We start from the raw sequence: 27,293 nt of genomic DNA on the forward strand, positions 1-27,293 counted from the left end.
GGTCAGCCGCTTGATTGGGCAGCGCTGGGGGAGGCGGGGCGCTGCGCGGCGGCTGCGCGGGGGGACGCGGCGGGGAGGGACGGACCAGGAATTATTTTTATTTCTTTGTTTCCCGGGGAAAAAAAAAAAAAAAAAAAAAAGCCCCGCGCGAGAGAACCCCCCGCGGGGGCGGATGGTGCTGCCGTGACCGGGGCGGGCCGGGGCAGCGCGGGGCCGGGACGCGCGGCGGGGCCCGCCGGGCCGGGCCGGGCCGGAGGCGGCCGGGAGGATGAAGCGGCGGAGCGCGGACTGCAGCAAGCTGCGGCGGCCGCTCAAGCGGAACCGCATCACCGAGGGCATCTACGGCAGGTACCGAGCGGCCGCCGGGGTGGTGGGACGCGCCGTCCCGCTCCCCTCGCACCCCCGTCCCGCTCCCCTCGGCGGCTCCCCGCCGCCCCGCCCCCCCCGCCCCTGTCAGCGGGGGCCGCGCGCGCCATGGCGCCCCGTCTCCCCTCAGGCGCTGCCCCGCCCCGCGGCCTGGTCGCGCCGCCGCTAGGCCGCGCCGGCCCCTCCGCCGCCCCCTCGCCCGCCCCCGGCTCCGGCGAGGCTGTCGGGACCGGGGGGGGAGCTGCTGGCCAAGGTCCTGTCGGCGCTGCCTGGAGGAAGCCGCGAGGAGCCGGTGGGAGGCTCCCCCCGTGCGGCGGGGCGGGGGGGCCTTCGCCGCCCTGTCTCCCGGGGGAGGTTTCCCCACCGGGTTCTCACGGCTGGGCTTTCCCTGAGGTGCCGAACCCGCGAACCGCACGCTGCGGTGGTTCCACAGCGGCAGCGTGGTAGGGCAGGCTGGCTCTGGGCCGCTGGCTTTCGGCGGGCGGCAGCCTCTCCCGCTAAGGTTTAGAAACTTGGTTTTCACGTGGTGGTGAAGGTTCCCGTGCTGTGGCCTCTGCAGCGGGAGCACGCGAGAGCGAGAGGCGTAGCAGCGAGGGATGCGAGCAAGAGCTTGCGTGGGTAACGCCCGGAGCGGGGATGGATGGCCTGGTGGTGGTGAGAACGCAGCGGGTGTCTGGCTCGCCTCCGACCTGCGAAACGGGAAGGGAAACGGTAGCGAAATGAGATCCACGTTCTTAGGCACGGGGTGTACCTCATCGGCGTCTGGGAGTACAAGCGTGCTTTCCAGGTCTTTGCACGCAGAACGCACCAAAACACAGCTTCCTAAGCATTTGCTTGTTGTGAGCGTGTTTTAAAGAGTATTTTAGAGCTCTGCCTTCCTGACTGACTAAGTATGCCAAATTTTATTTGAAATACAATAATTACGTATTTCTGAATAAAGAGGAGTTTTAGTACAGGCTGGAAAGCTGCCTTTTGAAAGTTACAGTAAGCATAATGTCCCGTTTCTGTTTCTAGCTCAGTTGAGGTTTATATGTGTAGTGGCTGGAAACTTGAGCAAACTCCTCCAATGCAGATGTTGGCTTTGCATAAGGTAAACAGTGGATAGCGAGCTCTGAACTGTAACAAAATGGTCACAGCATACTGCTTATCCTAGCTGTAGTGAATCTCTAATTGAGAGGAGAGGGCATCTTGTTGGTTTAGACTTCCGGGTTTTGAGACAACGGTGCTTGGAATGTTAAAGAAAAACACATCCATTGCTTAGAAGTTAATATTTAAGATGACTGGTCTTAGGAAAATAATTCAAATGTAAGCAATTCATTATATAATTAGTTAGTTTTCAAAAGTCATTCAACATCACATGCTCTCATGTCACCTTTGAGGTGACTGGCTGGAAAGATGGGGCGAGAGGAGGAAGGAAAACGAGACAAAGATGAGAGGAGCACCAGATAATGAGTGTGTGCAGCATGTAGAGCTGTTGTAGTGGCCTGAACAGCTAATAGAGACATCTGGCTTCGTGCACTAACTTCTCCTGGAATGCTTTAGTTCAGAAGTAGGATTTTTAGCCCTTGTTTCACGTGGCATTTTGATAAACAGAAGTCAGTGACTTCAAAGTCCCACAGAAAGAAAAGAGAAACTAGTGTGAAGGCTTGCCTCTTTGGAAAGCTAACCAGAGAGAGGTACTTCTGCATGGGCTGTGGCTCTTGTTTCTTTTGATCTCCTCCTTCTCCTCCCCCCGCCCCCCCCATTTCTTTCTCCCCATATTTCAGAGAGATTACGTACAGGTAGCTTCTCATATAACTATAGATTTCTAAATTCTTGTAATTACTATAGTTATTTACTCAACTTATCTTAATTGTCACCATCAGATTACACAAACCCAGTAAATACAGGTATCAGTAGGTGTTGTAAGCAAAGCAGCTAGGCTGAACAAACACCATGATTGAGATACTTAACTCTTGTAGGATTTTTGTTTGCTTTTTAAATTAAGACCAATCTTCCCATCCTTGTTCCCTCTCCAGTCTTTCAGTGCAGAGCTAGGCACAGCTGTTGCTAACAGACACACGTGAGCGTGGTTGAGAGCTGCAAAGCTGGAGAGTTTTGAAGCAGGTGAAGCAATGAAGGAATTGTCCTGCAGTAATCTCTGGTGGCAGCGTTCTCTACATGTGTAAATCTGAAGCCAATTATAAGAAGCGACAGAAAAATAATTCCTAGTCACAGAACAGAGTCAGAAATGTAAAATCCTGGGTTGCATTGAAAAATGTGAATATCCTGTCTCCCTGAATGTTATTTTTTTTGCCAACTTCTGCAGTATCCTTTTTAATAAGTTTATTTAAGGGTTCACAACCTTTCTTATTTGAAATTTTACAGCTGTAGTTCTTTAAAGTACTTTCTCCAACATTCACTACATAAATTAAATGGACTGTTTGGCCTCAGCCCTTCATAAACACTTTCAAAGTTATTCCTGACCAATCTCCCCCCCCCGCCCCTTCCCCACCAAATTTTCAACAGCTGCCCTCCCTATTCTTTACACTGCTTTTCCCATTCTGCTGGTTTCCCCTCTGCCTGCTTTCTGCCTCTTTTACCCCCTCTTTCCCTTTCAGTTTAGTTTTACTCCCCATCCATAGCTCTAAGGTACTTCAGGCTGCGCAGCATGGCATGCCAGCGCTGCCGCTAGCAGCTTTGCTCCTGTGCACTGCGACTAAAGCCTTGGGTGCCAGTGGTGCAGCGTCACATCTTCAAGTGAATATTGCTGCCTGTACTCTGAAAAACCAATCTACTGTTACGTGCGAGCACCATAAAGACTTGTGCTGTTTGGAAGTATTACAGTTTCTGTGGAAAGAGCATTACTATAATTCAAACATAACTGTACTTTCAATAGGTCTCCAAACCCAACAAACTAATGGTAAGAACCGTGAGATCTCTTGTTATTTCCACAGTTGTCCTGGTTTTGGCTGGGATAGAGTTAATTTTCTCTCTAGTAGCTGGTATAGTGCTGTGTTCTGGATTTAGGATGAGAATAACGTTGATAACACAGGGATGTTTTAGCTACTGCTGAGCAGTGCTTGCACAGAGCCAAGGCCTTTTGTGCCTCTCACCCTGCCAGCGAGCGGGCTGGGGGCGCACAAGGAGCGGGGAGGGGACGCGGCCGGGACAGCTGACCCAAGGGATGCTATATTCCGTACCATAGGACATCGTGCTCGGCGTATAAACTAGGGGAAAAGCTGGCCGGGGGTCTGCTGCTCGGGAACTGGCTGGGCGTCGGTCAGCGGGCAGTGAGCAGTTGCATTGTGCATCGCTTGTTTTGTATATTCTTTTATCATTATTATTATTATTATTATTATTTTCTTTTTCTGTCCTATTATATTGTCTCTATCTCAACCCACGAGTTTTACCTTGTTTTTTTTTCCAATTCTGTCCCCCATCCCACTGGGGAGGAGTGAGCGAATGGCTGCGTGGTGTTTAGCTGCCTGCCGGGTTAAACCACAGCAACAGCGTGTGTTCAAAACTTTGCCTTTTCACTTTTTAAGCTATCCGTTGCCATTGTTCTACAATGCTTAAGTGATTAACATCGTATACCTTTGACACTGTGCATGCATTAAAACCTTAATTGTTAATTAAAGTATTCATTGCAGCTTGTCATCAGTTAAGCAATTAAAGTTTACTTGTTACTGCTTGTTTTTAAGGCTCCCCAGTCCTCATCCTTGATCTATTTAAAATCCTTCAGCTTTATTGCTGATACTGCTTGTTTTGGCTCTACTGAATCATATTGGCACTTGGTACCAATTTTGTAGCTGGTTAAGTTTCAAGATGAATTCTGTGTGTTATTGGCTGAACTCACGCTGTCGCATCAGGTGATTTATGCTATGTATCATGGATTTTCTGACAATAGTCCTTAAACACTGCGTTCCTTTAGAATCAGGATTTTTTTAGCCCTATATATATATTGCCCTTTATCACAGGCATTACCTGGGCTGGCAGCCAAGCGAATGCCTGGGAGGATGCGTATGTGTCCGTCATCTCCGCGTGGTTGCTGAGCTACCCCGGTGGCGTAAGGCAGTCTGTGCCCCGGGCATCTCGCACTGGGCAGCATTTCTTGCTGCCACCATCCCTTTGCTAGGGCACTCGTGGTTCTGTATGCCACCTAACTTCTGACGCGGCTTATTTCCAAGGACTTGATTTTTGACTCTGCTGACAGCCAAATAAACTGTAAGGAAAAACAGTTCATTACTAACTCCAGGAATGTGCCCTTTTTTTAGGCTTTTGCTTTTTTTTTTTTTTTTTTTTAAGATCCATAATGATTCTTCCTACTGATTTATTCTGGCACTTTTTGTATAAGCTTCCTATATGGAGAAAAACATTTTCTTCTCAGCCTGCCCTGGAGGTCTGTAACAAACCAGCAGTGCTACCTTTTACGAGTTTAAGTTAAATTCAGGTCTCAAATCTAATTTAGCTTACATTTAAATGTGTTCTACTGTGCCAGCCCCAATGGTACGTGTAATATTGCTTCCCTCTGCCAGGGACTTTCATTCCCTGCGCACCACAGTTCCTCTAGCTTCATTTTATGTGTTCTGGACTTGGGTGTTTTCAGCCGAGTTACCACAGTGGGCTAACAGTTTCTCTGGTTTCAGTACTACGATACTGATTGCTGATTATATGCCTGCGGTTCAGCAGCCTATTACACTTGCTTCCAGAATTACCGTGAGAGTTTTCTGTTTTGTCTTCCTTTACTTACATTTCCATAATTCAGTGATTGATATATTCTGTGCCATATCGAGACACTGAATAAGTAGTCAGGGAGGTTTCCGGGGATTCTTTACATTTCTCCTCCTTTTCAAAAGTTTAGTTGGCAAGTATTTCACGTATTAGTTTCCAATATGCGTACCACGTCCCAGCAGTCGTGTGTTCTCTCTTGCATACTTGCTGTGCTCATTCTGTACTACTTTTTTTTGTCCACTAGTAATAATCTTACAAGTATATGTATATTTCTGCGTTTACATGTATAAAGCTTTTTTATTGGAAAGTCTCCAGCGATATTCAGTCGGCATCCCCGAGGTTCTGTCTGGTATCGGATGGGTGACCTTGAGATGATGGTGGTTGACCATTGGTCATTTCACCCGCGTGCTGAACTTCACCTTTCTAAAGCCTCCCCCTGCAGTTGGTGCCCTGCCAGCCTCAAGATGCCTTCCACTCCGTTGTCTTGTGTGAGTCAGGCTGCGAGATGAAACGTGCCATCAATTCTGCTGAGATTCACTTGCCTGCCTTTGGGACTTGCTGATAATAGTGGATAGAATAGTGGCTTGATTTGCTACCAGTTTGCATTTGGGGTGCATAATTGGTTTTTTTCTAGTGATTTTTTTGTATATATATTTTTACCTTACAGCAAGCACAATATCTGTTTCTGTGGGGCAGTAAAAAGAGAACAAAGAACGAGGCGGGGGGAGGAAAGGAGGGGAGAAAAAAAAGGAAATGGCATCTGGCATTTGAGGCATGGGGGAGGAAGAATAAGGAGGAAAATTATTTGTTTGAAAATTCAAAGGGGGAGCACAGCCACTGTTGTATACTGAATATAAAGATTTATTCATAACCCATTAGCAATCAATTGACCTTTCACAGAATTTGCAGCACTGTAATCACTGTTCCCTCCCGTTCGGTACCCTGCTCTTCTTATGAGTGTGTCCATCCCCTCCATCCCCCCCCCTTACTACCCTACAAGATCAGATACCATATGCTAGTTTTATAGGGAAAGCCCTGGCCTCCTTAACCTCTGTCAGATCACTGAAGTCAGATTTTTTGATGTGTGTCAGAAAATTGGATAACCCAGGTTTTAGGTATTTACCCGCAACAATCTTCCCCTGTATTGAGAACAAACTCGGAATTATAATTGGCATCATGGAATATATTTGGAGCCTTTCTAATATAAGGGTTACAGAGGTTAGAAAGCACTTCTGCCTAGTGAATATTATCTGTAAGTGAGGATACTGACGCAGCAGCTATCAAAATCGGAGAAATGTGTGGATGTGCCCAGAAAGATCAATGACTGTCAGAGGTTCACAGGCACCAAATGGCTGGTGCTGGATTCCGAAGGAGCGCCGGCTGTCTCGGCTGCGGGATGCGCGTGTTGGAGGGGACAGAGACTAGGTAACAATAGAAACCCGCCGAAGGGAAGAGCGGTGTCTGGAAGGAATCAAGGGATTGAAGAGCAAAGATGAAGTAAAGGTGGCTAGTACAAAGCAGGGAAAGGGAGGAGGGCTGTTGCTGAATTTTGTTAGTCATTTCGTTCATGTGATCTTATTTGAAAGGTCTGTCGTATGAAACAAAGCAGCAGAAGAGTGATTAGCCTGGCCAAACGAGAGGTCCGTTAGCCCTTTTTTCTTTGGGGTTTAATTCTTGATGGACGTTTTTCAGCTATCGCTAATTGAAGTGTTCACTGAAGAGGTGTCTCTTCACTAAGCACTGTAAATTAACCGATGAACTGTGTGCTTGCCCGGAACAGCAAATCTTGGTGTGCAGCATACCTCTGTGGAAGAAGGGAAGCCGAGATGTGTGTTCCTTTCTTCTGCCTACAAAGGCTCATTGCCATCTGCAGACTGCAGCGTGCTGCAAAGACACCCGAGCTGGTTGTAACCCAGCTGTGTGTGCGACTGTGGCAGCGTGGACGCTCAGCGTGGTTTGTAACACCGGCCCATTTCCAGGAGGGAGCTGATGTCTTCAGGCTGCTACCAACATTGATTTTTTTAAAGCTGGGGTGGAGTGTTGAGTTATGGACTGCAGTCCCTGGCTCTGCAGTCCTGCATGCTTTAACTGGGGGGGCAGGGAGTCCTGATTAAAAAAAAAAAAAAAGTAGTATAATACCTTTAAATGTTTTCTTTAGGTGCACGGATGCATGTGGACTCATGCAGTTGAATACATATGCACCATATATTACACAACAGTGAACTTTGTTGCTGAGGCCAACATAAGTGGATGAAGTCTTTTATAAAATAACTTTCTTGTGTCTTAGTCTTGTACTCATTAAATTCTTAATTGCTTTTGAGTCCTTCAGATGACTGAGTAGTAGGCTCTTTAATATTGTTGGGAAAACCTTACTACAAATGTTGTATTGTTACAATTCCACTTTAAAAGGTGGTAAATGTCACCATGGCTTTTGGATTGATACGAATTTAATATTAGAAATCGCTTCGGTGGCTGTATTACAGAACTCTTATTCAGCAAATGCTTTAACTTAGCGTGGCACTTAACAGTTGAAAAGCATTAGTTCTGATAACCCTAATTTGCTAGGAAAAATGTAGTCTCTTTATGGATTTCAGTGGCAGAAAAATAAACAATAGCCATAACTTTAACCCAGGAAAGAAGTGCCTACGCAACACAACTGCTTTGCCGGCTGAACAGACAGAACAATGACCGCCTAGGTGGGATGCCTTTATGTATTTTCTCAAATCTTAAGAGCTGCACATATACAATTCAACAGCACGGTCAAAACGAACACAGTGGTGACTGCATACCCAAACGTCTGTCACCTGTTATGTCTGAGTATGCTCTGAATACAGCTGCTTTTTACAGATTTCTGTTGAAGATTTAAACTTTAAATAAACAGAGAAGAGCAGCATATGCAAACAGAATCTGCCAGGGCAAATGTGTCCATTTAAGGTTTTTTTGGTGGGTTTTGTTTGGTTGGGTTTTGTTGTGGGTTTTGTTTTGTTTTTTCTTTACATACTTATGCTGTAGTTTCATTCTTTTCCAAGAGTAATTTTTGACTAAGTGGCTGGGGGTGGTTCTGTAAAAATTGAAGAAAGCAGTACCTTAACTTTTCCAACTGTGTGCGTCATTAATTTTGTTTCAGTTAAATTAAAGTGCTTCCTGTAGCCTCTTTATTTGCATTTTTTTAGTCCCGTTAGGTTAAACTCCAGATACAGAATATTCAAAAAGGTGTGCGGGGGGAGGCCGAGGTGGGTTAAATGTAGGAATAGTTGCTTATTTGTCTCAGACTTCAAAAATGTATTTTCTATGAAGTCTTTGTCTAGTTTGTGCTGATTTAAAGCATGTGCTCGTGTTAGTACATTGGAGAGCATTTATGCAAGGAGTTCCACTGAAGCAATTCCTTTCAGGGGGCTAGTCACAGTGAAAACCGTGGCATTGGGCTTTGGGGGGAGAGCCTGGTAACGTACGGTAAGTGAGAAAGCTAAGCAAAACGCTTCCGTTGGGGGAAGCTGTAGGGCCGGGACAGTCGATACGGGTCGCTTGCAGGCTCATGCAATTAATCTTTGATTCACAAGAAATCAAAGTGTTTTCCCAGTCGTGCGGTTTGGAAGCTGACCTTGCATGCCAAGGAACAGGCGTGATAATTGCATGAGTGGTTCAGTTGCTTCTGAACCTCTGCTGGTAGGTAACGCTTTTCACGGAAGTTTTCTATTTTGTGTCTTCTCTGAAGAACTTCCTAAAACAGCCACGTGTCCTCGGACACTGCAGAAACTTGACCCTACCTGGCACCGCGCAGGCAAACTCTTGGCCACTTATCAGTAAATGTTGCAGGGCAAAGTTCTGCTGGTTGTGTTGGCAGTACGGCAGAGGAGGAAAAATAAGTTACTAAAAGGAAAAACTGCCCTTGATTTAAAAAATAAAAACACATTTAAAAAACCCCACCTTTGTCATAACCCAATACAGTGCCCCAAGGTAGTTGCGTTTTGGGGTACTGGAGTACCATACTCGATCTCCGGGTGCTGGGCTGGGGGGAAAGGGGTTTTGGCTTCCTCCTTTCTAGCAGAACGGATTGGGCTGATGCCTCAAGGGCTCCTGTGTTAGCTAAGTATGATCTCAAAATATTTTGAGCTCTGTAGCCAAGAAGGATCATCAATGGTTCAAAGTGCAGGACGAAGAATAAGAGAATGTGGCTTTGAAATAATTAAAAAAAAAAAATAGAAGTTAGACTGGCTGGTCTCAAGTCTCATATGCCTCCATTTTTCTGTTGTGTTTTGGTTTTTTTTTTTTTAAATGGATACATTTACTTTAATGTGGATGTTTTCAAATATAACTGACAACTTGGTATCAAAACGCTCTTCCTAATTGCTATAGTTATAGGCTTAAAATACATCTCAGTTTATTGGTGTTGCAGTTTGTCTGTGTTAAATGTGGAAAATGAGTGAACATCTGCAGTCTGTTGAGGAGAGGGAACACAGAAATCTGAGCTCCAAGTACAAAAGTACAAGAGTGCAGACTAGAAGAGAAGCATTGCAGCTGTGGCAGGGTACCTGGTGGCAAGACCTCACTTGGTAAAAGTGCGCTGCAAAGCTGAAGGGAGATTGTCGCTGAATGTCTTGTAAGAGCAGCGAGCCTTCTGTTTCTTTGCTACTTTAAAAAGAAATGCAGTTGAATACAATTAACTTCATTAGACCAGGCCTGATTTTAATGTAATAATAAAACTACCTATTTCATAGAATTATTTTGGATGAAGTATTATAGTTGTCTACAGTTTTTATTCCTAAACTTTTAATTTAAAAAAAAAAAAAAAAAGTCTCTCTGTTGGAAATACTGACCTGAAATTACCTTTCTTTTTTTTTTTTTTTTTTTTTACAGTACTTTTCTGTACCTGAAGTTCCTGGTAGTGTGGGCCCTAGTACTGTTGGCAGATTTTGTCCTGGAGTTCAGATTTGAGTATCTGTGGCCATTCTGGCTCTTCATCAGGAGTGTTTACGATTCCTTCAGATACCAGGGTTTGGTAAGTATAACACAAAATTACCGTCCCTTTGTAGGGAAATCCTGCAGTGTTTCAGGGCACGTTCCATGTTCTGCAACTAACTTAATGGTGCTGTTGATCGTTTTCACGAGAGGAGGAATTTTCAAGTGACTAGGGGACCTGGACTCGTGTCTCTCTTCTCCGACTGCCTGCTTTATCTGTGGCAAGTGGAAGTGAAATATATAGCTATCAAATTTTCACCATAGGAAAGTATTGTTTGAATTCCTGAGATCGGTGCATTAGTTTAGATCCCTATATAACAGGGTTTTCCTTAAAATAAAGCCTGTGCCTGTTTAGATATTTACTACTCTTTCAGAGAATAAATGATGCTGCTGGTTGGTTGTTTGTTTGTTTTCCCTAGAAGGAGAATATAGTAATGATAATACTATATCAACAGTGTAAATGAAAGCCTTCAAACAAAATAATAAGCAATAAATATAGCTGAGACTTACTGGAAGAGTGGATGGGCACAAATTCTCAAGTTGTACCTGTTCTCTCTTAATTGGCGAAGTTTCTACTTCCATTGGCTAGACTGCTCCATTTCTTTGCCCTGATTATAAACGACACTAGTGTTTCTATGTTGAAATCATTGTGGTGTCACTATTAATAAAGAAACTGGTAATATTTGCTGGAATAAACCAAAACACTCTTCTTTCCCCCACCCCTCCTTTCTTTTAGGCCTTTTCAGTATTTTTTGTTTGCGTAGCATTTACATCAAATATAATATGTCTGCTCTTCATACCAATACAATGGCTGTTTTTTGCCGCCAGCACGTATGTTTGGGTACAGTATGTCTGGCACACAGGTAGGTCATTACTTCTTATCTACAACTTCCTGATTCGAATATATCTCTTACAGCTTTTAGGAGCATGCAGAAGCCCTCTTCTATTTGTTAGCACATTTGTTTTAATACATTTTTGTTATGGTTGAAAAATGTTCTTTTGCTTTCCTCAGTATGCTGATTTGCACTTGATCCGTGTCTGGGTGGGTCTTGTAGCAATCATTGAAGCTTGCCCGGTGGAACTGAAGGTGTTTAAACAGGAACTCCAGAGCAGTAAAAAAAATATTTTCCTGACTTCAAAATGCTTCTGCAGCAGTTCAACAAATACAGAGCACATAGGAAAAGTTTGTGAAACAGTGTTACATTCTTCCTACTACTCAATTAGCGCGCTGTTAATTTTGGATATTATCATAGTTCAAATTCATATTAGTCGGATCTTTGTGTCAGCTGCGTTCCGTTTCTGAGCAAAAAGGCTGGTAATGTCAGTGGCTGCCCTGACAGTTTGAAACATGTATGCAGAAATCTTCTCCCCCCCGCCTTTTTTTTATCCTTAATTGTTTGGGGGTTTTTTAATGAATCCTTGGGTTCTGGGGTTTTGGGGCAGCAGTTGAATTGGGGGCAGGTGGTTTGGTTTGCATGAGCACTAATACTTGATATGGTTTACATGTCTGTCTTTCCCTCAATGAAAAAATCTAGGAATAAAACTTGATTTGTGTGGTTTGTTTTGTTTGGTTTTTTGTTTGGTTGGTTGGTTGGTTTTTTTGAGGTAACTTTTCCCTACCCAAGTCCTTGGGATTTGGGGCTTTGGTAATATTTCATGTTAGACTTGCCATCAGATCACAAGAATTTGCAGGATAGCATGGATCGTTTCTCAGCTTACTGGTGAAAGCAGTCACCTTTCTGATGAGTTAGTCATTTATAATAATGATGATGTGGGAGCTAATGGAAGATACTGTGAACCAGTTGCTGCCCAATTTAACATACGTAAAAAGTCTGGAGTTATTTTTAGGATTGTATTAAGATGTTGAAGTGTTATCTGAAGTTGTTCTTGGAGTTGATGTTTAGAAACCCTAAAGGAAGAACCTGATGGGCCAGTTTTCAGTGTAGCGATTGAGCTTGTTTAATATTTTAATTTACTGCAACGTTAGGGATTCTTCTTTTTAAATGCTCATCTAAGTTGATGGGAATTTGCTTTTTTCTTTTTTTCTTTAAGGAAGTTCTGATCTTTTTAGGTGGTATGTGTACCTAGCTGAAATGTTGAGTCCCTTTAAGCTGACAGTTTCTGCTGTAGGTTTCTCATTTATGCAGAGTGCAGCTATTCAAGAGAGACCGAAGCAGAGACCACACTAAATAACATCAGGGCTCAGAGTAATGCTCTTTTTAGTTTTGAATTTAAGACCTGTTTCCAAATCAGCACCCAGTATGTTGATGTCAGTATGTAATCAAGAACTTTGTTTCTTTCTATGAAGCTTGTGGCACCTAACTGGAATTGATTCATGGAAATTTACAGTGGCTATATTGCATGCAGCAGCGGCGTTTTCCATTGACCAAGAGGATTAAGACCTTAGTTTTGCTTGGCTACTATTTTACATTCTCACCAGTAGTGCTGGAGAGAGAAATCGATACAGCATCCTAAACGTTCCCCCGATGTAGGGGTGTGAGCCGCAGACTGTTGTCTGCATTACTGTATATGGAGTAACCAGTGCTGTGCTTACTCACTCCTGTTTTCTCAGCTGATTTGCTCGCTGCTGCTACTAAGATATACCTAACTTGGAGTGAAAAAGTAGTCCAAGCTTACCACTTCTGACTCAAAGATCATAAGCTGTAACATTACCTCATCTTCTGCAGTTTCTTCCATTTGTGTTCCTTTTCTGTGTAGGGTTTTGTGCCAAGCTATTTCATTAGCTGTGCATCTGTTATTTTTCACTGATGCCTTGTAAAAGTAAAAAAGCAAGATAAGGAGGCAAAAGTTTAGAGTTGGTTTAAAATAAAGACATCCTAGATACTTGATTCTGAAAAAACCCTCTTACAATTCCCTACATGTCTGAAAATTTCCCTTGACTTTTGGAATGTTTTAAAAAGAATATTGAAATATTTGCTGCTTGTAATACATTACTATGGTGTTTCTCTCTTTTTCTCTTCCCTCAATAGAGAGGGGTGTGTGCTTACCAACAGTATCACTGTGGATACTTTTCGTTTATATTGAAGCAGCCATTAGATTTAAAGATTTAAAAAACTTCCATGTAGACCTTTGTCGTCCATTTGCAGCACACTGGTAAGTGGTTTTTTCTGCTTTTCTTATTAACCTTTATTTCACCAGGGAAATTAATATTCAGGGTTAATTAATATTTTATTTTGGTTCAGGGTTTGTCTGTTCAGTTCTCCCCTCACACATCTGTCCTTAAATATTCCACGAGAAATGTATGCTAAACATCAGCCAAGTGCCACCTTTCTGAAGATAACGCTGCTTGTGAGCTGTCGGGAACTTGTAGCATGGATATTCCTGACGGATCTTGGAAGTTCTTGTCATCAATTTACAAATTTTGTATTTACATAATGAATAGATGGTAAAAGTAGGAAAAAAAGGTATTTTCCCTGAGAACTTATGTATCCTGTTATGAAAATTTTCTTTTTTCTCCTGTAACAAAGCACTCCTCTCTTTCCCCTCCAATGCGAAGGGTTCTCATGAGCGTCTGATTTCATAAGTCACCAGAGGAAGCAAATAAACTTCGGGTTGAAAATTGTGACAGAAAATAAAAACCAAACACTACTTACTACACTACTTCTTGGGAAGCGATAAGAGTAACTTCAGGCAAAAGACTTAACTGCTGAGTATCCATATCTGGAAGAAATGCACTTTTATTCTGCGAGTTTTTGGTGTAGTATGCATTGATCACGCTACATTTAAAATGTGTCCTGTTTTTCCTGGAGTCATTTGGTCCAGTTCCCTGTGATACAGTCTCCAATAAGTTAGACATCTCTCATTTTAATTTATATTGTCTACATCATGCAATAAATCCCTTAAACACTAATTAAATTCTGTAATAGGTTACAAAAGCACTTTAGGAGCTGTGAAGAAAGGTCTTTCTGCTGCTGAATTGCATGCAAACATTTCAGCTTGTCATCAGAGTTTTAGAACTGTAAGCTGCAGCTGGCTTTACACAGTGTTACAAAAGAAGCATTGGCAGAGATAATGTCAGATGCATATGCAAATGATTCTTGCATTCTGCCAGCTTACTTAGAAATGCAATTTTCACAGTGCTATTACTGAGCAAAGAATGAGAAGATTTTAAGGGTTAATAGTCATCTGCATCTGAGTTTTCCCCTGATCTAGGACACCTTCAGTGTTTAAAATGCAACTTCACTGTGCTTTGTTAAAATACTTGTCAAAGATATATTTATTTTTACACAGGAATGGTTGCTCATTGATGGAGTATCCTTGTTAATAAATACACTAGCATGGTTTGCTAGCATTCTGTATTGGTGCAGTTGTCACAAGCTAGTAAGAATACTTAAATTCTCCGTGATGAAGCTGATATGCTGAAAAATAATTCCGAAGTTCTGTTACGCCTCTGTCATCCCTCTCGACAAATGGAACAGCAGAGTTTGGCTGGAATTGAAATTCTTCATATCTTATCTGTCAGTAAGATAAGTGGAAGAACTAAGTTTGGAGATTAGATGTTTTTGGCTTACAGCTTCAAGGTCAGCCTTCTAAAGGAGGAATTTCCAAAGGCCGTTTGTTGCCCACAAAAGATGCCTTAATTGCGGCCATGCTCAGCAGAGGCAGATGGTTACGGAGGCTTTACCTCCAGGGTCACCTCTGGCTGTACCGGCTGTGGGTGACGGCACTTTGGCTCCCAGCCTTGGTGGCCCCCAGGAATGCAGTAGCCCCAAAGCTCTGTGTTCCAGCGGCTTCTCCAGCTCTTGTTTCTCAGCCTGCGCTGCAGTGAGAAGGTATCGCAGGGCCTGTTGCAGAGGCGGTATTTTGGAGAACCGTTGTTTTGTCTCAGCTTTAAAGAGTGGTGGAAAAGGGGTCTGCTCTTAATTTCTGAGTGCGAAAGGATAGGGCTGAGGATCAGTTTCTCCTTTCGCTGTTCTGGATGAATGTTGTTAACACGTCTCCCAGTTTAACATCTTATATATTGCGTGGCCCTTTAGGAACAGAACTTGGGAACTTCTGCTGTATTTGGCTGTTATCTCCTTAAAGATGCATAATTCCTGGTCTGGTGCTTGTCTAAAGGCTGTCTTTGCTATGCGTAGTGCAATTGCATTGTCGTAATCCTTTAATCTAGGCTACAGTTAATTGATGTCTGTAATGAACTGTAATTTTATCTTGATAAAGAAGTGCCTACGTTTTTGAACTGTGGCTCTATTGTAATGCAGCAAAAAACGTTTTATATATAATTTTCTATGAAAAGTTGTAATCCAGATGTATTGACAGCTATATAATTTATTACAATTTATTAATTTGCTATTATGGTTACATTTTGAATAATACCATTGCTTTTTTTTTCTTAGTATTGGCTACCCTGTTGTGACTTTGGGCTTTGGCTTTAAAAGTTACGTCAGCTACAAAATGCGTTTAAGAAAACAAAAAGAAGTGCAGAAAGAGAATGAGTTCTACATGCAGCTTCTCCAGCAAGCTCTGCCCCCAGAGCAGCAGATGCTACAAAGGCAAGAGAGGGAGGCAGAGGAAGGCAAGTTATACTTATTGTTTACTGTGTTTGCTATTATCTGCTATTTAAAAAAAAAAAAAAAAAAGCCCGCTAAGGAAGAGCTTCTTTAGTCCATATTCTTCATGTTGTTTTGATGAAAGTATAGTGAACTTAGAAACAGAGGAGCCAGAAATAAAATTATTCTGGCAGTGATTAGTATGAGAGTAGAAATGAATTATGTACTCTCTGTTTAGTTCTTTATTAGCAACTGCATCAACCTCGTCAGTCGGTGCTCTGTGGAGCACCAGTATTTATTGCTAAATCCCTTGGTTACTGTTTCCTGCCTGTAATGTGGAAAAAGTCTTAAAATACCATGTGACTTCTGATTGTCTTTTCTAAATAGACTCTCATAATGATGATTTTCTGCAGAAATGATTGATGTGTACTTAATGGTTTTTCTTCATATGTCACAGTATTGATTGATTTAATGAACTAAGGTTGTTGTTTGGTTTTTTTTGGTATTGCAGCAGCCAAAGGATTATCTGATATGGATTCCTCAATACTTTTGCAGCACAATGGAGGCATTCCAGCCAATAAAAAATTATCTGCAACGTTGCCAGAGCTAGAATATAGAGAAAAAGGGAAAGAAAAGGACAAGGATGCTAAGAAACACAACCTTGGAATAAATAACAATATTTTGCAACCTGTAGACTCTAAAATACAAGAAATTGAATATATGGAAAACCATATCAATAGTAAAAGATTAAATAATGATCTTGTAGGAAGTACAGAAAACCTCTTAAAAGAGGACTCATGCACTGCCTCGTCCAAAAATTACAAAAATGTCAGCGGAGTTGTGAACTCCTCGCCTCGCAGTCACAGTGCAACCAACGGGAGCATCCCTTCCTCATCTGCTAAAAATGAGAAAAAACAGAAGTGTGCTAGCAAGAGCCCCAGCACACATAAGGACTTAATGGAAAATTGTATTCCTAATAACCAGCTAAGCAAACCAGATGCACTGGTAAGGTAAGTTTGATCTGAGCATTGTGTAACAGCCTCTCTTATCCTCCCTTCGTTCCAGTACAGCAGACCTCTTTTTTTTTTTTTTTTTTCCTTAGGAAAATGTAATTTATGATCCCATAAAGCCGACAGAATTGTCTAGTAATGCAGTAAGATAACTAGGAGCCTTTTGCGTTCTGTTCCTGATTTTTGCCTCTGGTTTGCTATGCAACCTTGAGCGAATTTCTTCCTTTCTACCTCAGTATGCGATACTTACTTACCTACCTCACAGGGGTGTTGTGAGGCTTAATAAATAGCTTTGACAATCATGTGATAGAGGCATGGGAGAAATGTCCACATGAGCATCATTGCAGAGCTCAGTGGATGTGTTCGTGACAGATCTTCCGTGGGGGGACCTTTACATCTCCAGGGAGTTCAGTGGGGTTCGATGGTGCTTGAACAGGCGTTTTGTCTTAATTTTTTGTTTTGGTTTGTTTTTTTTTCCCCTTGAAATGTTTGGCTTTTGTTTTAATCTTCAATTGACAAGTATGGATCCAAAGTAAGGAGTTATGCAGCAGCTGATAAAGTGATCAGTTCAGATACCTGCTGCCGCCGCCTTGGTTTAAGTACAGGTCACAGGGATTTAATTTAGCTGCCTTGTAAACTATGGAGATTGAAAAAGTCACATCTTCACACATGCTTATCTGAAGTTTAAATAAAGATGTATTTATGAAAGGCAGCTAAGCGCTTACAGCATGTAAGTCCTGAGACACAGGGTGTTGTCATACGTTACCAAACCCAGTACTTGCAAGAAAGGTAATGTGTAACTGTTCAAAATGGGGATAGAGATATGGCTGGAACAACAGCGTTGCAGAGTTTGCACTTTCCTACCATTCCTGGCTTTTGTCTCTCTTTTTCCTTTGCTCATGTGCTGAACGCTCTTTGGCCAACAAATCCTCGTTAGCTAACTTCATTGGCAGGTCGGGTTCGCTTTCCCTGCAGGTACCTTTTGATAATTGGACTTTTGATTCTGGTCTGTCTCTGAGGGTTTGTGCTACGTGAATACAATTACTTCAATGAAAATATTGTTTTCTCCTCTGATAATCACTCTGCCACTGATTGGCGTACCTCTGCCAATTACATATCCAGACTAATTGATACCTAATGTCTGTAGAGAACTTGTATGAAGCGAATAAGAAACCAGCTAATCAATCTAATCTGAATCAAATTCAGCCAAGATTAATGGGATGCAGATGGCTCTGTCTTCAGCAAAGCTGCATCTAAATGAACACGTATGCGACTGCTGTGTTTGTATGTTACCAGTGTCAGACGGGCATCTCTGTCCTCTTTACATGGCTGCTTTGCTCACTGAAGAAGAGAGCAGGTCAGCTCAGCTTTGCTGCCGTTCAAAATGTGGTTTATAAGTCCTGAGAAAAGAGAAGGGAAGCGCTCTGTAGAATGACCTGCCAGACCCATTTTTGTCCCATGTAGCTATGACAAGGAACGAGATTTAAACCTCGTATGTTTTAAGTTTTAAATTACACATTGAAATTTTTATATGCCGTGATGTGAGCTTAGACTAGGGGGTCATTGTAAGTGTCCAAAGCGGGTTTTCTAATGCAGAAGTGAGTATGCAATTAACTAGGCCGTGCCCTTGCACAACTCCAGCTCCTCTAATTCACTGGGCAGGGACGGAGTACGCAATTAGTGTACTCTGAAAGTGCCTTTGTGTAACGTAGCCTTACTCTGCCCTGAAAGTGAATTAAGCTACTTCAGCCTTTTGTTTGTTGAGTGTTTCTGTGTGGTGCGTGGATGCGATGTGGCGTGGCTGTTGTGCTACAAATTCACGTAGCTGCTCATTGTGCGCTGATTTCCCCGCGCAGGCAAACGAAGGGCGCTTAAAACACCAGCTTCCCGTGTGTCGCTGCTCGCAGTTTCTTACAAATGTAGATGACTGAAGTCATTCATGAAATCTTGTTCCAGTTCAGATTGAGTATGTAACTCCTACACCGATAGAAGCATAAACTTACCTGACAATCCTGGATGGGATGGAATGCACTTAAATTTAAAAAATCATGTTTATTTTTTTTAACTTGTCAGTTATCCTGTCCCTGGAGCGTAAGGCATTTGTTCATCTTTTCCACTTACAGTAGTGTTACTCGTTGCCGTTATTAAGCTTTTTAGTCTGCATCAGTGCTGTACCCTGAAAAGGGCTGTGTGAAGTCCTCCGTTTGCGTCTGACTTTCAGATCAGATCTGCTCAGCTTCCAAATAAAGATGCTTTTTATAACTTCTTGTCCAGCAGACTCACAGCAGGATGTCGAAACCAAGCTGCTTTCCTTTTGTGTTCACAAATTATTTCCCTGAGCTGACTAACCGGTATTAAATGTAAAGTATGCCTTATGACTGCTAGGGACTCGGGATTAACAGGGGTTATTTGAGACAGTAAAGATTGGGGGGTTTGAGAACAAGACAGTCTTGCGTGCTTGTTAATTTTTTCTTTTAAATACTTGATATGGCATTTGTGTCTCAAAGGCTACTGGTAATTAAGTTTATATTTTGTATATACAACATTGCTCTTCTTTGAAACAGTAGGTTTTTATTTTTGTTCTGTCTGGTAAATGGTTAGTGCATATGCGTTTAGTTTTTTGGAGAGGAGGTTACTGATCCCCATCTGTAGGTATTTCAGTGAATGTAATGTTGTTGTCATCTCGACAGCTAGAGCAGGGGGATTCGAGAGGCTCTGTCCCTGCTGGTCAGCCTTGAAAGTAATCTCTGCCATAGGTTTTTTTTGTTCCTACAATTGAAATGAATGTCTGCTTCTGGTGCATGCTGAAATCTGCTGTTTGTTTGTCAAGCGCTTAATTGAGTCTCTGATCTGAGCTGCTTATTTCCCAACGCTATGGTAACTGGGCCAGTGGAGGGGGACGTTCGGTGGCCAGTGGAGGGATAAACTTGGCAGCCCTTTACACTTAATATTGTGTCTCAGGAGGTACGAGAAGCTGGCTTCTTGTTATTGTTTCACTGTCACTTCTGAGGTGCAGCAGGCTTTGTTCATGTTTTAGGGGCTTGATGTATGGAACAAGTCCAAGCTGTAATTGCTGCAGATTTTTTTTTTTTAATTGTATATTACATAGTAATAATCATGTCCTGCCTCTAGCTGTTTGCCCCCTTAAAAAAAGAAAAATACACACACAAAAACCTGGCAGTGCAACTTGGCAAAACTGTTTGTATCCATAGAGGTCTTGCCTTTGGCACATGAGGTGTTGAAACAAGCTGTCTTATGTACTAATTATTCTCAGAGATAACGATGACATCTTCTGGTAATTGGAGTAAGAAAAATATTTGTGAAGCAAGGGCTGGCCTACCACATCTTATTTTGCTTTCCTAAAATGTGATGTTACCTGCAGAGACAGACTTGAAGGCTTTAATGTGAATTTCTGCCCGTTGGATGGTGATTATTGTACCTCTTCTGCGGCACCATTGGTGTCCTGAGAGCGATTGCTGCTTCTTCCTTACCCCCCTGCCCGAAACGGCGTTAGCGCACCAGAAGGCTTTCTGCTGTTAGCTGCAGTGGGGAGATAGTCAGTGTTTCGTGCAATACGATGGGAGTGAAGGAAGGCATAGAATGGAAAAGCAAAAGAATTGGGAATGTAAATTAGAAATCTGGGAGATGATCCTTCTGGCAGAGCATTGTCAAGCCACTGTCAACATAGTGCTTGGACTGTTCAGAAAGAGAATAACCTTTTGAAATGCCAGTTACTCAGATCAATTCTGTGTAGGAGAAAACTAACTCACTCCGCTTTCTCTCTGTGGATTACTGTCTTTTTGGTAATGAAAAATGCTCTGAGGAACTGCTAGTAACAGCATATTAGTTACAGCAGGAGAACTGCGGTGCCGCGGGATCGCATTGGCTGCGTCAAAGAAGTAGTTTTCACTGCGGGGGATGCTGATGCCAACAGATCGGGCCGGAACAGAGCAAAGGGAAAAATGGGTCTCTTAGAGAAGCATCTGAGTGCCTTCTGGGTCTTTTAAAACTTTAATTTTTACATAAATTGTGTTTGTGTGCAATTGCCAGGTGAGTATGGAATTGTGTTAACTGAGTAAATTAAGCGACAAGGATATGTTATTCACCGGTTATTAATACTTAGAAGGATTAAGCTGAATTGAATTGTCTTTGAGTTGATCCATCAATCTTCCCTGAAGCATTTGGAAAAACACTCAGTCTTGGAGGTGATTACTGCTCTTACTCTTCATCAGTGGGATCAGGACTTGTATGAGGTAGTGCTGAGAAAAGAAAATGGGTACATTCTGCATTTATAGTAATGATAAAGCAAAAGAAATTGGCTTTAGTTGTATAAACAGCACAATTTAAAAATAGTTGCGTGTCAAAATGACTTGCAGTTTGTGCAGCAATAGAGAAAAGTATCTTCTAGAACTCAGGTCCCCGTCCCTGTCGTGTCCCGTGTCCCCCCCCCCCCGCCCTTGTAAATAACTTTTCCAGTAAGCCTGGAAATGAGACTTAAGCAGAAAATGAAATGGTAGAAAGAATAATAATAATAATAATAATAAAGTGCTGTCTTATTGGGTCATTTATCATTGTAACAGTAGCACAGACTGCTAGGGAGGGGAGAAGGGAAAACCACGCGCTAGTCTGTGCTGATAGCGGTGAGGCTTGCTTTCATGACGTTGTGTTGGTTTACCTTGATGAGGTGCTTTCATTTTAGAAAAGGCAACAGAAGGGGTGTGTTTAATCTCCCTGTATTTCTGTGGAAATGACGGACGACCTCTCTGTCTGTATACAGAGTAGAACTTTGCCTTGCTGTTCCGCAGGAGGAAACTTTTAGGCGGAAAATGTTTGACTGGACTTCATAGGATGGGTAAGAACACAGTTACGCACCAGAGAATACGTGTGGTTTTGAGGGAAAACTAACTTCATGTCTTTTTTTTTTTTTTTTTTTTAATTAAGTTGTATCTCTAGCTAATTGTGACAGGTCTGGGAGAGAAACCGTATGGGAAACATTTGGTCCTTGCATTACGATGGATTATTAGCTTCCTAACTAATTTTAGATAGTAAGGAGCATTTATTTCCTCTATAAATTGCGGAAAATGTCTGCTCTGGTATTTAAAGCTCTAGCAAAAACTACAGCATAATGAAAAGGAGTAATTAAAATCCAGTAAAACCTTACTTTAAAACTTATTTCTAAGCAAGTCCATCGACAGATAAATTTCCAATGGTCCATTGACTTGAAAGAGATGAGTTTTCTCTGTGTTAATTCTCTTCTGCCCCTTTGGAATTGCACTACAATAGCTGGTTGCTCACTGTGTGTAGACTGAGCATGTTGAACGTATGTTATTCTGTCTTTCAACTCTTTAAGTTAGGTCATCTGTACTGGTAGGAGCGACTGTCTCACAACAGAATAAAAACTCGTAACTGCATGGTGGCTTGAAAAATTCAGATGTACAGGAGTACTGGGATCCTTTGATTGGAGTAAGTCCAACCGGTGACGTTGTCACTCTTTCGTTCCTGAGCCTATCGTGAGCTCATTTGTGGTGGCTAGTAAATTGGGGAGTCTGTGTGTTTTAACGGACGCACAAGGTATATAGCTCCCGCTTTACACCTGCGGGCATTTTCTGAGAAAAAGAAACTCCTCTGCAGCATTTAGTGAACGAGGGTTGCAGGCGAGCAGCGCCAGCTGCTGTTGGTGCCGCTGTCGGTGCCTGGTCTGTCTGGACGTGTTGTCGTGGTGCGGCTGCTCGTTTTTCATAAACAGCCAAAGCACCCAGAGTCTGAGCAATTCTTGTTGAGTTTAATCCTGGCTTCTTTGTGATTTACAGTGAAAGTCACAATGAACTCATTGCCCTGTAAAAGTTACCCGAAGCCCCCCGTGGTCCTTCAGAGTAAAAGGATGAATATTTGACGCTTGGAGCATGCTTGAAAAGTTAAGGCAGAAAGGACATCCATGAGGCTTTGGCTCTGCGTTCAGGCAGGGTTTCAGTGATGTATCGTGAGTGTGGAACGCTTCCTGATCCCAGTTCTCACAAATCTGATGTATGCAGTTCTGGTTGGATGCTTTTACCTATGCTGAGTAACAAGGAAGGCTGTGGCTTGTGGCTTCCTATATTTCCTCCCGGTTTGGAAAGCAGGCGTCCTTTCTGGTCACGTTTGCGTGCACTCTGCAGATCACGCGGCTTTCGTCTTTCCTTACAGCGCAGGCTGGGCCAGCCCCACGAGCGCGGCAGGTACAGAGCCCTCACGGAAACCGGCAGGAATGCCATGAACCAGATGGCCTGAGAAGTTTGAACTAATGTCAATACTCTGTTGCCAAAAATACAAATTCAGCTTGTCCTGTGCTAGCACCTCTGATTTATCGGGCTTTACCTGATCAGTGCTTCTTTTCCTGGAATACTAAATACCCAAAATAAATCCTGGTGTATCTTATTTGAGCAAGTTTGACATAGTTTTATTATGGGGAAAAGGCTATTTACAGGTCTTATTTTCAGTTATTGTAGAGATGTATGTTGAAATTATTTATGGATACTTGTCAATGTAAAGTGTGTGTGATTTATGTGCATTCCTTTACATTGTCCTACCAACCGTTTTTTCACATATTTATGAAAACCTATAGTAGAACCTCTCAGCTGTTGGCAGACAACAGTCTGTTAATGCTTCCTACAGCATCCGACTCTCTTCAATTAATAAGTTTGCTCTTTCTAAAACACTTAGTTGCTGCTTATTGGAAGATTAAATTGAACCGTTACATCATTGCCCAACGACTGTCCAGCCCTATCACTGAACATACTGAACACGGTGAAAATACATACCTAATGACATCTGCTGATGGGTTTTCCATTTTTGGTTTGTGTGCTATGGTTGAATGAATATTTGGTTAGGCTTGCAAATTCTTTCCCTCCTACAACGGAGTAAAAGGTGTTGAAATGATTTGTGGTCTTCAATATGAAACGTGTATTTGCTTTGTACTATTACTATTTGCCTACTAAGTATAAGTTGTGGGTTTTTTTTTTTCTTTTTAAAGGTAAGTTTGACCACAATTTATACTATATTAAAAGGAAGTCATCTTAGCAGTAGGGCAGTTCAAGTATAACTAGAAAGGCAGCTTAGTACAGCTGTAGGAAGTGGGATCTGAGCGTTTGAGTGTTATGAGCGTGTTACAGACCATGCTCCTTTATAGGCTGTTTCTGGCTGTTCGTTTACCCAGTAGACCTCTTCGGTGCAGTTTTAGCCTATTACACTCGTACTTTTATGAATTTCCATAAGTTTGATGATTCCACATTCAACCTCTTGATTCATTCCCAGAGGATGTGCCTATCCCTCACATGGTTACATCTCTCACTGGCATTTTAGGTTGAGATTTTCCTGCACTGAAGCCCAAAAGAGGGAAGTGTTTTCATTACGAGGACACAAGGCTGTAACCGTTCATCTGGGCTAGTGGCTGGCAGTAAGGGCAGTTCCTTTGGGCTTTTGTGACTATTTTCCCCAAGTCTTAATGTTTGACTACCACTAATTCTGTATGAAACTTTAGGAAATAAAAATATCTTTATCTTCTTTATGAACATTAAAAAACTTAAATCGATAGCTGATGGAGCAAATGAGGGTTATGTGTGAATGACTGAGAGGCATATTTGCTTTAAATAAGTATGTAACAGTGCTCATAAAAAAAGGTTGATTATTCACCTGTGCTGTGCTTTTATGCTAAGAATCAATAATCTTATTTTGAAAATGAGGGAAAAAATTAAGGTGAGCTGGGGGCCTCTCTAGAAATTTGTGGTTTATTTAACCAATTTTGGTTGAAAATATTTTAATTAATAAGCTTGCATGAGTCTTCAAGAACTGTCTAAAGCTACAATTAAGTGTATAGCAGATGGTCTGTGTTCAGGAGCAATTAAAACTACATTTACTGACTCCTGAACTGTGGATGCCTTACCACGTACTCTTTATTCAACACGCACAGGATGTACTTCAAGGAAAAAAAAAAAAAAACAAAGCAACAGAAAATGTTTAGGTGAGAATTCCGCAGTATACTCCATAGCTCAGCTCTAACAAACAAATGAAACTCATAATTTGTTGAGAAAAGTAAAATTTGTTCATACGCGCACCTGTCCTTGTTTCTGGCTTCTCAGACTTATCCATTTCACTGCTGCCTGAAGAGGGAAAATACAATTCCAAAGGATTTGTTTTACAACTCTGCAGTGCATGGAGGAAAACAAGATTCCTGTGGGAGGTTATGAAGTGTGTGTATAGCTATACATAGAGCTATATATGTACAGTTACATAAAACATTATTATTATTTAGCAAGGATAGACATAATTCTGAGAGTTTATTTTGAGGATCAAGGCTTTGGGGGGTTGGCAGATGGTATGATGTTTACTCTGCTTATTTTTATATAATGTGCTTGAACCTTTGGGTATCTGGGAAATAAAGTTGAAATTGTCTTTTAAAATTGTCTTTCTTAGGTTGGAACAAGATATTAAAAAGTTAAAGGCTGACCTGCAAGCAAGCAGGCAGATCGAGCAGGAGCTACGCAGTCAGATCAGTTCTCTGACTAACACAGAGCGGGGAATTCGATCTGAAATCGGACAGCTCCGGCAGGAAAATGAACTGCTTCAGAACAAGTATGTGTTTCTACCCAGCTGTGTAAATTAGTTGCTGGTGGCTATAGTCTGCTGAAGGGGAAGTACGATGTTAAGACTGCAAAATTTGAGGCACTTGTCTGCAAGTCCAGCAAGTCTCATGTGGGACCGTTGACAGCAATTTATTTTTAATAAGTAAAATCCTCCATTAAATCCCATACCTGTTACCTTCCAGATTACATAATGCTGTACAAATGAAGCAAAAAGACAAACAAATGATCAGCCAGTTGGAGAAGAAACTAAAGGCAGAGCAGGAGGCACGAGCCTTTGTAGAAAAACAATTAATGGAAGAAAAGAAAAGAAAGAAGTTGGAAGAAGCAACTGCTGCACGTGCTGTCGCATTTGCTGCTGCTACAAGGTACTTTGTTCTACCCCAGAAGCAAGCTTGGCTCCAGAAAATTACTGAAATGGGTTTTGGGGGGATCTGGGGAGGCATTTTTCACCCTTCTGTAAGGGTGTAGCCCGTATTTGATTTTTAAAAAAAAGCTGTGTTTGTGTTAAGAGGTTTATTTGTGTTTAGGCAGTGGGAGGACTGCGAGATCTCCTTCCATGAAGCTGAGTCTCGGTACTCATACACATTACATTTACAGGCTCTCGGGGGTGAACATGCTCCAAATTATCTGCTGTATCCTGATTGTGCTAACGGAGAGTTGTACCCTGCACGGGTCAGCCTGCTTTAGAAAAAGGGACGTCCCCTTTCATGTGGGGACTGCGAATCAAGGATTCGTGCAACGACGTTGGCCAAAATACTGTCTTGATCTCACATCTTGAAAGTACGCTGCTCTAGCCGATGGCTACCAGTGCTCAACACGGTGGTGTTTCAGTAGTAACACAGGTGTATAGATGGGAAGTTTTTCAAGATGAAAGTATGGCACCAGTGTGGATGACTTTAATCTGCAGTGCTCCAAATGTCTAAAAAGAATTATTTCTGCTTTCCTGTTCTCCATATTTCATAAATATTCCAAATTTCGTAATGCTTGAGGCATAACATTGGGTAATTTTTTGCAGCTTTTTGCATTGTTGCCATAAGGGAAATTCTCTTGCTGAAAAGAACAAAGTTAGCTTCCTCTTTTTTATCCTTCAATACTTATATTAATTTTCATGTTATAAACAGTTCAGGATTGACAGCCTCATTCTCATTTTACCACCGTCTGTTTTAATGTGTTTTCTGCAGAGGAGAATGTACGGAAACTTTACGAAATCGTATCCGAGAGCTGGAGACAGAGTGCAAGAAGCTAACAATTGACATAAAGCTGAAAGAAGATCAGATACGAGAACTAGAAATGAAAGTTCAGGTAATGAGAAAGCACCAGGGGCTTAGATCAGCATCACGACGAGTGCTTTCAGTCCTCTGAAATGGGTGGATCTACATAAGAGGCAATCAGCACCTTCAAGAATTATGCTCTTCAGATGTCTGTCTTGCATCAGGGTTTGTAAGAACGTGGGTGTGAGGAAGGTTAATAGTCTCAGCTCCGCACCACTCGATTGTTGAAATTATTAGAATTTTTTTCCCCAAGCCAGTGGTCTGGGTAGACTGAGAACATAATCCCCTCAACAACATTTTTTTGTCTAATGTGCGGAGCTTGTTGCCAGTTTGTATCGTTATAAATTTCACTGCTAGCGAGTAAGATTGCTTACTCAATGCAGTCTTAATCACTGGCCAGACATAACTTTTTTTTTTTTTTTTTTTTGTGAAAGTGCTTGAATATTGAAAGTACATTGTGGTAGACTTGTAGCAGACACGTTGTCTGGCATGTTAGAGCTTAAGAGCTCAAATGTGTGAGTTGAAGTGGATCTTATTCCTTGCAAATGTCTGTTCCTAAAGATGTACTCGGACTGTCAACTGACAATTTGCATGAATATGTATATTTAATGCCTTGTGGTTTTTCAGACGCTCTTCAAAATCCACCTGGTGTTATTGTGAACTTGTTCTCAAGTAACATATGCAGCCTGTTGTTCCTGGTTTCACCAAACCCTTGAAAACAAGTGTGGTTTATCCATGGAGAATACGAGCATGGCTTTCAAATAATTAAAACCAGCTCTAATCAAGCTTTTTAATTTTATTACCATCGTCAAACTGTTTAGAGAAGCTTTTTATTACAGGCATTAA

General features: G+C 42.0%; 1 protein-coding gene across 3 annotated transcripts in view; it reads left to right on the forward strand.

The window, feature by feature from the left end:
• The first annotated feature begins 59 nt into the window (after positions 1 to 59).
• The window catches only part of MACO1 (macoilin 1), a 30,370-nt gene continuing 3,136 nt past the window's right edge, over positions 60 to 27,293 (forward strand). Inside the window, exons 1-9 of one of the 3 annotated variants that reach the window (XM_087761017.1) lie at positions 60 to 348; positions 9,937 to 10,078; positions 10,775 to 10,901; positions 13,029 to 13,152; positions 15,396 to 15,574; positions 16,060 to 16,558; positions 25,007 to 25,165; positions 25,359 to 25,541; positions 25,774 to 26,245. In XM_087761017.1, the coding sequence (XP_087617143.1) occupies positions 269 to 348; positions 9,937 to 10,078; positions 10,775 to 10,901; positions 13,029 to 13,152; positions 15,396 to 15,574; positions 16,060 to 16,558; positions 25,007 to 25,165; positions 25,359 to 25,541; positions 25,774 to 25,954 (1,674 nt within the window). In that variant the 5' untranslated portion in view covers positions 60 to 268 and the 3' untranslated portion in view covers positions 25,955 to 26,245. Of the gene's footprint in view, positions 349 to 9,936; positions 10,079 to 10,774; positions 10,902 to 13,028; positions 13,153 to 15,395; positions 15,575 to 16,059; positions 16,559 to 25,006; positions 25,166 to 25,358; positions 25,542 to 25,773; positions 26,246 to 26,357; positions 26,479 to 27,293 lie in introns of those variants that run through there. The other 2 variants (XM_087761016.1, XM_087761015.1) reach the window with 2 other exon arrangements.

The sequence above is a fragment of the Nipponia nippon genome, unplaced genomic scaffold (assembly GCF_047370975.1).
Source record: "Nipponia nippon isolate SJK-2023a ecotype South Korea unplaced genomic scaffold, ASM4737097v1 scaffold_23, whole genome shotgun sequence".
In the NCBI taxonomy this organism is placed as follows: domain Eukaryota; kingdom Metazoa; phylum Chordata; class Aves; order Pelecaniformes; family Threskiornithidae; genus Nipponia; species Nipponia nippon.